This window comes from Trematomus bernacchii, unplaced genomic scaffold (assembly GCF_902827165.1).
Source record: "Trematomus bernacchii unplaced genomic scaffold, fTreBer1.1, whole genome shotgun sequence".
NCBI classification, from domain to species: domain Eukaryota; kingdom Metazoa; phylum Chordata; class Actinopteri; order Perciformes; family Nototheniidae; genus Trematomus; species Trematomus bernacchii.
In genome coordinates this window covers 412,031-425,880 of record NW_022987851.1, presented here as the reverse complement: position 1 = coordinate 425,880, position 13,850 = coordinate 412,031, and the positions used below count along the sequence as shown (strand labels likewise).

The 13,850-nt window shown below is 40.5% G+C and overlaps 1 protein-coding gene across 1 annotated transcript in view; it reads left to right on the top strand.

Moving 5' to 3' along the window:
* sez6b (seizure related 6 homolog b) overlaps nucleotides 1–13,850 on the top strand; it is a 215,480-nt gene that overhangs the window by 68,988 nt on the left and 132,642 nt on the right. The window contains exon 2 of the mRNA XM_034112960.1: nucleotides 11,884–12,423. Coding sequence (XP_033968851.1) covers nucleotides 11,884–12,423 — 540 coding nt within the window. The remainder of the gene's footprint in view (nucleotides 1–11,883; nucleotides 12,424–13,850) is intronic.

The following is a 13,850-nucleotide window of genomic DNA, read 5'->3' as shown; positions in this document are numbered from 1 at the left end:
CGCCGCCGCCGCGCCCCCCCCCCCCCCCCCCCCCCCCTGCCGTTATAATGTCCGTCTTTTCACTGAATTGTCGTCTTGCAAAGGGTACTCACAACAATTCCGCAACAACATCATCTTCACCTGTTGCACTTGCCATTTCAACGTTAAAAACAATAAAACGGCATATGAATTGCTTCGTGGCATTCATCTAGATCCTCTGTCTCGAGCCAGTGAACTACCGGGCCTTCTAGAATACCCTGGAACCGAGGAAAATTCTGAAAGAATACACCCATTGGCTACAAATCAATATATGATTGGTTGATCAAACTGTCAATCCAAACGTACTCTCATTCAGTGCAACGGCCAGGGCATTTTATCAAGGATATAGAATACCTTGGTTGAAGGATATTCTACCCAGAGACCCAGAACAAGATCTGATTGGTTGCTTTTTTTTTCTAACACAAAACCACTGAAATGCGTAGTGCATGGTCCGAGAAGGACAAACAAATCAACGTAACACTGTAATATTACAGATCAACAACACAGATACGATTCTCATTTATTCATTTTATATACATTTTATTACATTTTATTTATATAATTAAATCGATTTTGTGTTTGTTTTATCTGAGTGTTCCAGGGTATTCTCTGAATACCTTGAAGGCCCTGACGGTTCGCCACTGCAAAATAGAGATAAAGTAGAAGTTAATTCATTTGCTTGGGGGCGTTCTCGAGAGCCACTGATCGGATCGACTTCACCGCCAAGGGTAAATCCAATTGGATGAACAATTATTGTGTTATTAGCCTCCATACAACTTGGAGGGCAAGCTTTACCTTAGCAACAATGTATGAAACATCATCATTATCGTTCTGTACCAATTTTGGTGATGATTGTGAACATTTGCCGGAAGAATAATGAAAAACAGATTTGGGCAACAATTCAAGGCTACCGGTGGCCCCAGCTGACTTTGATGTCTAAGTGGGGTTAAGTGGGCTCAGTTCTAATGATAAAGTGAATGTATTGATATTATCTGAAACCAGAAAAAACGTTAAAGTTTTTTTTCACCAACCATGTCATGCTAACTTGTCGGGAAAAGGGCTGAATATTGCTTCAATGTTAGACTCGTTTTGGGTGAGGAAAACACTGGCATGGCCAAATTGACAAGAATCAGGGTTAGGGTTAGCCCCTAGTTAGTCGCTGTCACAACCAGATACTACATTAATGCTAATCACATGCAGTTTGGTGCAAAAATCATGCAGCTGGGGTCATTGAACAGTCTTGGAATGGCATTTCAAGTTCAAATGCCAGCCAATTGTAGTGGGACCATTGTTTTTTATTTGACCATGCTGTATAAAATCAGCAAGCAATTAGTCACATTAGCAGCTAAAGTACTTTCCGGTTATTCATGTTTATCAGCTAGTAAGACTTCAATAGAAAAAGTGATATGATTAGCCATGCAAAAGCACATATTCCAAAATCACCCAGCATCCAGTCTAATGTTTGGTCGGGCTTATTCTTCTTGAACAAAGACATGCCACATACTGTGTAACTAAATTATTAACATTTGAATTAATTGATTTGCTGCAGAGGTTTTTATTAAGCAATATAGATTAACATGTTTTTACCAGAGCAAAGTTGGTTTGACTCTAATGTTTCTGGTGTTCAGTTTGTAATGAGCCACAGGCAGGCTGAGAGCCTTGTGTTTGGGTATAATTATGTTTGCCTATACCTGCCATTATTAATACTGCATGAATAAGTGTCCCTCGCTGCAGGTGTTAGGAGATGGATCAATATGCTGAGGGACGTTTTAAAGTGGGTAACATTTTGCTACTGGCAACACTGGATTAAGATTCTGGATTTATGCCTTACAATCAATTATTCCTCATATAAACATTTAAAATGTGCTACAAATATACTTGTTTATTCATGAAATTGGCATCAAAAAAGATTCTTATTTTTATTTCCGTGTTCTACAGAGAGAATCAGATTTTATAGATTTATAGATAATAAAAAAATGCATTATAGTTTATATTTTTTGTCAAGGAAACCTAACTGACTAAGTGTGTGTTGTCCAGCGGAATGCTCAATTTAGACGGATTAAAGTATGAAAAAGTCAAGCAATGGTAACTTTTCAAACACTTTTCTGATTCCAGGGAGGTTAATTCCTTTCATGTAAATTATTTAAGGTTTTTATGTGACATGTGCAGGAAGTGTTTAGTCTCATTCAGGCCCGCCCCTCCCTACACGCGGAGGGGGCCTCACCTCGCTGAGGGTGCCTCATCTTGCGGAGGGAGCCTCATTCGCAATTACTGTAACCGCGCCACATTTTCTTTTTGGACGGACACTATAATTTACATTTGTTTACTATGTTCAATCTGAATTTACTTTAAAATAAAAACATCTATATTGATTCTGACACTTCTACATCCAAGTCACAGATAGTAACCTTGCTTTGAGAAAAAAGATTATTAATTTACCCCTTTTAGAAGTGAAGATATGGTCATTTGTTCTGGGAATGTCATTTTCGAGCCTGAGGGCTTAACAGGTTAAGCTTTCACTAGTATACAAGTAGCATACATATGTGGAGATTATTATTCCTTAACAAAACGTCTAAACAATGTCTGATTACCAAATATCGATTTTGTGCAAAAATTCAAAAATCCAATGAGAAAATCCAAATGCTTTTTGTCGAGGTAGCCCTTTTGATGCTAATTTTCAGATCGGGCTACATAATAGGTCATCACTGCACCACTCTATAATTATTAAAATAATGACAAAGTAGAAACTCTTACAATGTTTAGTGAATGCAAACAGTACAGCTGTTAGAGTGCAGTGTAACGTGACTGTAGTACTGATGTTAGTGCTGTGAATGCCCTGATTAGGGATCATTTTCCTTTTCTTTGAGAATCTAGTCTAGTCTATTCAGCTTTCTTTTATCAGGACAAACATTATCCTTGAATAACAAAACTACACACACACACACACACACCTGCCTGGCCTGCTGGTACCCTCTCAGTTCTTCCAGCACAAACGCCAAGTGGTCAGCTGATCCAAAGCCAAAATCAAAGACATTCTGTTCAAACGCAGCGTAGGAGTTTGCTTCTTTTCTTCCTTTCATGTCTGTTCTAAGTTCATCTGCAGCAACACAACTGCTTGATCCAGATGCTCCTCGCTCCACAGACAGAGGCAGAGTAAGTGCTCTATTTTGTTCTCTCGGCAGACAAGTAGAATATTCCGGAGGGAACAAATCACCCTTCCCCCGTGCAGAGAAGTTGCTTATTAAAATATTTATATGTATTTAAGAAGGACATCAAGACTCTTTTTGTCTCTCAAAGAAACACTTTCATGTACAGTGATATGAATGCTTAGTCAGCCAGGTGCTGTCGTTTTTAGCTGAATGACTGTGCATCCATGGAGAGAGTTTAAAAATAATCCAGTGATCAGGCTTTGGATCCTTTCTTCCCGGCCGTTTCATCTTCTACTGTAAACTCCTCTGAACTTTAATGATTGGGATTTGTATCGGACTCATGGTTTATTCAAGGACAGGCTTAAATTCTCTGTTGTGGCTCTCTGACAGCCTGGGGGATAGACATCAAAGTGTCTCTTAGGGTGCTTTGCCCCTTTTCACATTCTTCTTCCTGCTGCATCACAAAGCCTAGAAAACTGCTGCTGACGTGAAGGAAAAGTAAAAACACTAAAAGGAACAGCAACAACTGTATCCTTTGTGGACTGATCATTTAATAGACTGAGGCTTGAACACTGTGACAGTTTCATATTGTTATTATTGACAACTAGGTAGGTGGCATTATTTGAATAATTTGAATGTTATTAAGATCGTTGTGTTTGATACCATGACAACTTTTTCCACAGAGGTAGTTCCATGACCAGTTAGGTGTCCACATCAGAATCAGTTTCAACTCTAGCAGCACAAACCCTAAAAAACAAGAGCCACATGTCAGAAATTGGGGCGGGATAAACCTGAGCAACAACAGTTCATTGTGAGAGTAGAGAGTTGTTGCAACTCAAGAATAATACAAGTACTATTACTTTTTTTGGTCAATAACTTGTTATTGATTAGTCAGAATGGCTTCGATGGCTACATCATCATCACCACGTGAAAGTCTCTGTGAATAACCTCAACATTAATCATTTTCTGAACATAATATTGAACGTGTGTGGAACATCGATACAAGAACACATACAGTGTTGTATCTTCACAAAGTTATCCGGCAGGGCGACTTGTTTAGGGATGATATTGGCGTAAGAGGGTCAGTGCTTTGATACCCAGCCCTTGCAGTAAGCATGTGGAAGATATTGAACTCCAAAATTACCCTTGTAGGCATATCTACGGTAAAGAAGAAATTCTTTATATGACATTTTCTTTTAGATTAATGTGTGTTAAAAAAAAGTCAAAATCAAAGTCAAGTTAACCTTATTGTCAATTGTCTGTGTGTAATACAGACAGGGAAATCGATAAAATAAATATATACTTGTATGTATATATACATACATACACACCTGTACAGCCACATACAGTATATACATATATATATACACATACATACTCATACATAGACACATATATACACACATTAAGACGTATAAATAAAAAGAAGAAGGCACAGCAGTAAATATATCAAAATAATGGTCACAGATGTGATGGGGATGAATATGAATTTAAATATGTTTTAAAAGAACATTTTTTAAAGCTGTCTCCTCCAAAAGAATCAGTCATGTTCAGTGGCGTTTTCTCCCGGAGGCCAAGGGAAGCCAGGCTTCCCCTGTTTTTTCGGATTGTAGTTATAATTTAAAATAAATAAATAAAAACACTTTGTTTTGTTTCGATAATTCTCCTTTGCTGTGTGTTGCTGCCGGCCCGTCTCTCCCCCACTCTCATTGAGTATTTTACAAAGAGTGAAACAAACAGCGCGCCTCTAGATGTTATGGTGAAACAGTAGATTGCATTCACTGTTGCGAGAGGAGGCCAGTCGGATTGGGCTTCCCTTGGTGAAAAAAAATTGAGGGATTGACCAATCAGATGAGGCCCACGTGATGCCCCTGCCAACCTGTGATTGGTCAGGGCCATGCCAAGGGAAGCCAGCCGCCTCTGGCTTCCCTTCAGAGGCGGCTGGCGATTTGATTGGACACTGCCATCCAATCAAATCACATCACATCAACATCAGTTTTATGTAGTAGCTTACTGTAACTGTCATCACCGCCGTTTGAAATTATCAAGCAAATGAAGCATTATTTATTCCATATAGGGCCCGATCACCTGAATAGATGAGATTGTTTATATTTTTTAGTTACTTTTGGACTACGGACTGAGCTAATTACAGAGACGAGGACTGTTGCTGCACTTGCCGTGTGTTAAAAAGGGAAGGGAAGAGAAGGTGGACTATCGCATGCAAATGTTTCTGTACATAATTGTTTTTAAATTCATGTGTTTCATACACGCCTACTGATACTTTGATGTGAACGTAAAACTTTAAAGGTCTCCTGATTTATTTTGTGAATGAATCCTTCTTTTTTATTCATTACCGAATCTGCACTGCGCATTGAGCGGCTGGTATTGCATTTGGGGGGGGGGGGTGTGTCTGCATAAATTAATAAGAAAATGCTTAAATTAATAAGACGAGAGAGTTTCGGCTGGAGAGTGCGTGCGGACCTGTCGGTTAGATAACAGGCGTGTGCAAGTCCTGCATCTGTGTGATACAAATGTGTGTAAAATGATACCGGGCGCTGTAATCACTCATCTGGTTACGTTATTGACCACCCCCCCCCCCCCAACCCAAAAAAATGGGCTTCCCCTACATTTATCCCCACGCCACGCTACTGGTCATGTTTCATACATGCATCTGATTGACTAACGGCCCGACCACACAGCAGCGTTAAAAAAATCTTGGAGGTGGGCGTATCTGAAGCTTGGGGATTTTTTGCGAGCAAGGCACCAACAACCAATCACATGAATCTCCCGCCCCCGACATACGAAGCAAAAAAGTTTGAAGTAAACTGGATATAAACTCCCCAAACAGGCGAAAACCTACCACTGTCTCTGCCACCTCCCTCCATGCCTGGCTCCTCCGGTTTATATCCCGGTAGGTAAATAGGGACTGGTCATAAAGCACCGGGTGATTCCCTACCGCTAATTTCTCCTCCATTTTTTGGAATATGAGGAAATGACCGGCGGTATGTCTCTCCCAGCATACACGCGGTTTGATTGGCTAGCGCTTGAACTGTCAGATTTGCATACACGGGATTTGATTGGCTGACGCTTCCACCTCAGCTTCAAAAGTTGAACATTGCTCAACTTTGAATCCTGAAAATCCTGAAAATCTCCGCTCACCTGCCCACAATGCAGTTCGGCGAAAAGTGAGGCAAAGTGACGTCACCCCATTCAAAGTGAATGGGGGCAGAAGCGTTTCAAGATTTTTTAACGCTGCTGTGTGGACGGTCCGTTAGTGTCAAAGGAACTGACAGAATCCACTGCACACCTATAGCGTGCACATCATGTGTTCCACCTCGCGGCAGCAGGCTGAGAACAGGTAACCAGTGAGTCCATTTGGGATTCTTTCTCCTTCACTGTATTTCTTGTAGATTTACCTGCCAGCGTGTCTGATTCTGTGGAAAAGCCTGTGTGTGTGTTGGAGAAGCCAGGCGCTGGCTGGGAAGTGGCTCATCTACAATAAACCCTGATTGTTTGAAGCAGATAGCTATTAGTCGGGGGAGAGTGGGAGCCATTATGGTGGAAATGAAGCATTGTTAAAGAAACATAAGACTTCCCTCAGCGGATGATAGCCTCCTGAAGGGGTCTCAGATTAGATCTCACAGGTGCACTTGGGATGGGAGCGCTGATCATTACACTGGGAGAATTATAGCGGCTCATAAAATCTCCTCAGGAATGAATATTAAGTCTTATTACGAGAAGGATAGGGAAGGTAAGAAGCCATCGTTGTGAGCAATTGACAAGAATTGTTTGGCTTTTACCATTTAGCTTTTAACAAGAAGTTTGCCAATTGACTGAAGTGTAACAGAATCATTGCACTGCGTCACATAAAGAAGTGTTGGAAGGAAATATGTCTGGCACGGAACAAGCAGTGAGGCAACAAGGACAGATGAGTTGTTTAAAGATATCTGGGTTATTTCCCCCAAAAAATGAAAAATCCTTTTAAACCAAGAATCTCAACAACTAGGCCAATATAACAGGTCAATACAAAATAACTGATCAATATAACAGCAACTGAATATGGTGCTCTCAACAAACTGACCTCACAATCTTCTTCTTATTTTGTGTATAACCGCAGCTTGCAGCTTTGGATCCTTTGAGTCAACACCTTAATATAGTCTGTGTCTAACAACAAGCGTGTTATGGCGGGTGGGACTCAATTCAGCTATGTGTGTGTCCAACAATGAAAAAGGAGGGAACACATTTAGTAACTTGGCCAAACAAAATAACACACAGGGGGTAACTTAAATGGTCACACCACACTAAACAAACTAACTGAACCCATAGCCCCCCATGACATGAAAGCACATGGTTTGGCCCAATTGGCCAGAATGTAATGCCGCGTTTCCACTACACAGCCTCGCTCGGCCCCGCTCGGCCTCCTTTGGCCGCGCCCGGCCTCGTTAGGACCAGCTCACTTTGTGGCGCGTTTCCATTACAGTTTAGGAACCGGGTCAGTATCTATAGTAACAGTGTAGGCGGAGCGACGCTGCTTAAAACTGCCGTGACGTCATATTCAATGCGACACAACAATGGAGATGTGAAAGCGATCGTTTGCTTGTTTTTTGCTGTGTGGTTTATTATCACAAGAAATAGACAAGAGTTGTTTCGAAAGAGGCGACGTATAGCAAGACGAGGTATAGAAGAAGCTGACGCGAGAGTTCGGGCAGTCCTCCTACGCCGCAGAGACTACAGGACGACTCGAATCACTACTAACTACAATGCTACTTGGTAAGCTAACGTTCGCTAACTAGCAATGTGTTTAGGCTCACGCTCCCTATACGACCGAAGTATTTCAAGTATTTAATTAATTGTAGCTACCACTTTTACGTATTAAAATATGTATGCTTTTGTTTGTGTATTTCAGAAGTTACCGACCGAGCTACCGAGTGGTGGAATGTGATTGTTCCATCTTTCACACACTCAGTGGGTGGAGAACTTCAGGATGCCTGAGGAAAACCTACGTGTAATACCTAAATATTCATTGTATTGTATTGAACATAAATACATCTTTTCTTTTTCACATACATGTGTTTGTCAAATTATTTAAACCAAAAAAATGTTATCAGAATTGACTATTTAGTAAATATTTGAATTTCAAGCACCAGTACTGCCCCCATAATAATAATCTAATAAATTAAGCAAATATCAAAGCAAACTATAAACATAAATACAAAAGTGTAAAACACAACAGAACTATATTCATAAATGCAAGTGTAAAAAATTGTTAACATGGATGGAGGCTAAAGTATCCACAGCATAAAATAATATGATTATGATGGTTTGTCTGAAAGACACAGCCTCAAGGTTCAAGGTTTTTTATTTTGTCATACGAACATAGCTAGTGTAGTTATGACAATGAACATCTTAGGTCACAGGCTCCTCCAACAGTGCAACACAATAACCCAGATCAACAGAAATATAGTGCAAGTAAATATTAAGCGCTGTGCACCGCTCTCTTTGTATAGGTGTTTTCTTTTGTTCTCTTCTCTTTGAAATATATAAGCAATGTGTTTGAGTCTAGCGGAGGAGGACCTCAAGCTAGCAAACTCAATTTCAAACAGTATGCAGAGTTGTCCTGCTAAAGAGTTAAAATGTATTATTTAACCAAGTATTTATTCTCTTATTTGCTTTAATTGCAACAGATGATAAATGTTTCACTGTGATAAGTATTCTCTTAAATCCATAAACCCCTGTACAGTGCTTTGTGGACGATGGTGTTTATGATATTTCTGACTGCAGAGGGACGCCTAGATGATGCCATCTTTCTGTGCGATCGCTGGTGGGTGCAATTATTTATCAACAAGCAATAAGATAAGACATGGCATTGATTCTGCTGGTCCAGTTGCCGTTCCTGCAGGGCCAGATCCTCTCCTCCTCGGTTTGTGCTGTTGATGCAGAGGACGTTGTTCGGAACTGTTCCTCCTCGCTAGTCCCAATGTAATCATCTAGAACAGAAACATGACTTGTAAATTCCACAAACTACTGCAGCACAATACTATAAATAGCAACAACAACTATAGAAAAGACAAACTGAACGTAAACAATGGCACATATGGTGTTAGCAAACAATAGCTCTCGCTAATGCTATCTGCCTAGCTAGCCATCGGGGTTGTCGAACATAAATGTAAGGATAAAATAGACTTATTTGTTAGAAGTGAGCTTTAAAACAGATAGGGACACAAAGCAGGGACACAAAGCTTTCAAGCAAATAACAGCGTTAGCAAAAACGTACCATGCAGACTCCAGTAACGCCGTTGGAGAGTCCAGTGTCTGTGTAGAGACCTCCTGAAAGACTTTGATATTGCGAGTTGTCCCGTCGAGCACCCGCTGGACCTTATCATCTGCAATATAATGGACGTCGTCACTTCCTCGACCGACCATGGTGTGCTTTTCTTTGCCATTGTTGTAGCTCCTCTGTTAACAAAAATGCTGTTTGTAAAAATGGATTATCTCGCGCGCAGATTGTGACGATTCTCTCCGACCAATCAGCAGCCGAGAGCGTTGACGTCACAAACTCAGCCCGGTTCTCTCGGCCCTGGCCCCACGATTTTATGAGGCCAGAAAAACTGAGAATTAGGACCAGCCGGCCGGTACTAGGCCAAGTGGAAACGCAACCACAAACGGGCCGCTGACGTCACAGCCCTCTTAAACCGGGCTGCGCGCTGTAGTGGAAACGCGCCATAAGTGTCCTCAACCCTTAGCCCCACTCTTTTGCTCCACCAGGAAGAAACCTACCCAACAAGCATGATAACTCGAAGACAAAGAAAGAATGATTGTTATAGCAAACTAATGTTAACCTGACAGTGCTAAAGTGTGAGCACCTAAACTAAACAATGTGAGGTTAAAAGCAAATAAACCATTTTAATCCACTGTGTGGTGGAGAGCAACTGAAATGAACCTGTGTAGGTAGAAACTCATGGAGGTGAGTGTGCTTTAGGATTACATTACCATGTGCGGCTGTGGCCATCACGATGTCTAAATTCAGCTTTGGGAGATGGAGTGAGTCTGTGAGGGAATGTGCCTGTCTCCATCCAGAGCATGAGACAGGTTTTCTCTGCCTTCATGTCACAGTGAAGCAGAGCAGTGAACAGGGACAGATAAAGAGCGGAACTGAATTTCAGATGTATTCTCTGGCTATGAAGTTATACTTTCTGCTTTCAAAATCACTGCAGCTCTGTGAAATGAAACTTACATTTCAAGACAGATAAGTCAGTCACACAGTGTGAATCTCTTCCTCTGAGTAGAGAGATACATATATACAGTATATACAGTATATACGCATAATGTGCTTATAGTGGAATGCCATTAAAATAAACGACACAGCAGCAAGTCTAATTATAGCAGAACTCCAATATAAATGTCTGTTCAATCCTTCCGGTTTCTCAGCTGACAGCAACTGCTGAATTCCACACTAAATCCGTAAAATAATGGATTTTTGTACAGTCCCGCATAATTTAAAATTCCACCATAGCAGTTTTTAACAATGTGGCTTAATGCAATACTGTGAGTTGTTTCATGGAAAGTAAAATTCATCTGAATTCCACTGAATCTTACAGTATGTAACAAAGGCCCCATGCTCACTGTTGGCCCATCAGTTTGTGGTAATTGTATAATTGTAATGCTGGTACAATGGAAAGTCAAATACCAAGCACTTAAAAAAAGCTTAATCCCCATGTAGGATGCCGCTGTGGCTCAGTAGAAAGAATGGTTGTCCACCATTTAGAAGGTTAGTAGTTAGATCCCGACCCCCAGCGGTCAACATGCTGATATGTCCTTGGGCAAGATACTGAACCCCAAATTTCTCCCGATGGCATGGCCAAAGGTGTGTGAGTGTTTGAATATGAGTTAGAGCAGGTGGCACCCGCATATTGCCTTGGTATGCCTTGTGTGAATGGGTGAATGCTGAGAATACTGACTTGTATTATGTAAAAGCGCTTTTTAGGGGTCGCAAAGACTGGACAGTTGTATACAGCTGTTTAAATGCATGTCCATTTACCATTTACCATTTGAGTTAGTGTCTTTGTGTGATTAAGGCAGAGCTGGGTCATCAGTTCCAAGGCTTTCTCTGCTGGACAAGAGAATTAAATGTCTTCTAATTTATACAGTGTGTATGTGTCAGATATAGTCACACGGCATCTGAGGTAGTTCTCTGGGCTCTGACTGACTAAGTGGACCCCAGCGCCTATTCTCAACTCTCTCACCATCTGTGCATTACAGATTCAGTGTTGCCAGTAGCAGTCCGTGATTTTTCTAAACCGCTTTCGGAAGACCTCAACATCATCATTTGACGTAACCACACCTTATCAACATTTAAAATATCAGTTTTAAAAAAATCAGAGCTTACAGAAATCAATAGCTTAATGTTGCAAAAAGAAATGAAATAATGATAATAGACGGGGGAATAAACTTTGTAAAAAAACATTTGCATTGCTAATAGCATTTACTCTCACTTCCTGCTGAACCATTATTCCAGACTGACCCGGGGTGCATTTATGTGTGGCCCCTCTGTCTCCCCCTTTCAACTATGTCTCTCTTACAAAAACACTGGTGACCTAAATAAAAAAATTGATGGAGAGGTATTCCGCCAAAGTACAGTGAGGAAAATGAAACCAGAAATCCATTATTGTGGTACGAATCCATCCACCTACATGTTTTTCTCTTCTGTTCTCTGCAGCGTCCGCCTCTGAGGATGGTCGATCTATCACCCCTGGGGGGCCTTCAGAAAGCGGGGCCAGCTTGTACTCCACCACCCAAGACACGGGCAGGAGGCTCCCCGTTGTCACCACCCCCCTTCCTGTCAACGTCCCCAACCACCACCCATTCTACAGGAATCCCCCCCAACACTCTCAGCCAAAGTACTTTGAAGACAGCAGGTTATCCAGCTCTCATTCCAGCTTCCCCACCCTACCATCGGGGGCTCCGCCGGATAACAATGGAGATAAAAAGGCTTCGGATGAGTTCATTGGAAGCTCCTACATGCAAACAACCCTTGTAATGCACGGATTAGCAGTCACTCCTCACTCCCACAACCCTGTTCCAGTCACCAGCCAGGTTTTAAAAGATCAGGCTGCCAACATCGCCTCTGCTGCCAGAGAGGAAGATGAGGTGAGGTCAGAAGAGCCTGAGCTGAATGTGAAGCCCAGCAGCGATGAAGAGGAGACGACCACCACCACCATAACCACCACAACCATCATAACCACCATGCAGAGTCCAGGTAAATATACCACGTAGTATTTGATGATTTGAAAACAAGTATGGGGGAAATATTCTGTATTAACTTCAGTGCTGTTTTGTCCATGCAGATGTGAATGTGTTTTCCTAACTGAACATTCCAAAATTGTACCTCAATATTCTATATATGTTATTTTCAATTTTATGGCGATAGTTTTACATTATGGTAATTATTATGGAAGCTAAACATCCTACATATATAACTTCATTATTTTTCATTTGAATGAATATGAAAGTAATAGCAGAAATCTCAACCTTGTCACCTCTCCCAGTATTGTTGCCAGAGAATACTGGAGATATTTGATGATTTATTATTAACATTTTATTATTCTTGAATTGTCACTTGATATTCTAAAATTGTAGCAAAACATCCTAGACTTGGATTTTAATAAAAAAATTCTTGAACTGTAAATTAAAATGCTAGAAACTAAATATTCTATAATTTTGAACATGACATGTTATAAAAAAACGTAATGCAGTTGTGGTTTAAGATAGAACTTTACATAAATCTGAAGTATGTTGCTTTTTCCAGGAACTTCCCCACATATGTATAGTTTTTAATATTGCAATGCAAGGACTTCAATCAAGAGGCCATTGAGCAATATACGTGTTACCTGTTTTGGTGATAGTGATTCATGTGATGGGTTGTGACTGGGGTTGGGGGAAACTATCTTTAAATGCCTCTGAAATACGGAGCATTCAGTCAGTTTATATATTGCTCTTCTAGAAGAACTCGGCTGGGGTATTTTGCCTTGTTAAGATTCCATTCAAATACAGCCACTTTTGAGCTTATTCCCCCAGGAAGGTGAAGGCCCGGTCAGGCTCTCTGAGAACTGTTTACTTTCTCTAACTCAGCCCCATTGATGAACACAGGATATGTATGTTACTTTATGAAAGTAGATTAATCAAACATATGAAGTCCATAAAAACGGCCTCTTAACAACAATATCATATTTATAAGAACATATACCGGTACTTATATTTGAAAAATTCTTGTAAAATGTAAACTACTTTTACATGACAAAAAGATATTATGTTGACATATACTGTATGTTTTGTGAACAATTCTTAACACATTGGTTAACAAATTAGTTTGACATTTACACACCACCTTTAACATGTACTCCATAAATACCCTTCGTAAATGCCCAATAAATGTTCTTGTCTTTTAGTCCACTTTTGTAACACAGTCTTTTTAATATTTCCAATAACAATAATTTACCTTTCTATGGACTACAGTTTGTATCTTACCCTTACTCACCCAAAGACATGGAAAGAGATTGCAGAGATTTTTCTAAAGATGGCTACTGAATGTTACAAAGTAATACCGGAAACCCAGTGTTAAGAGGCATTTCAGATACTCAAGAGTAAAGCAGACTTTCTTCTCCTTGTTAGTTGTACATGAAGCCG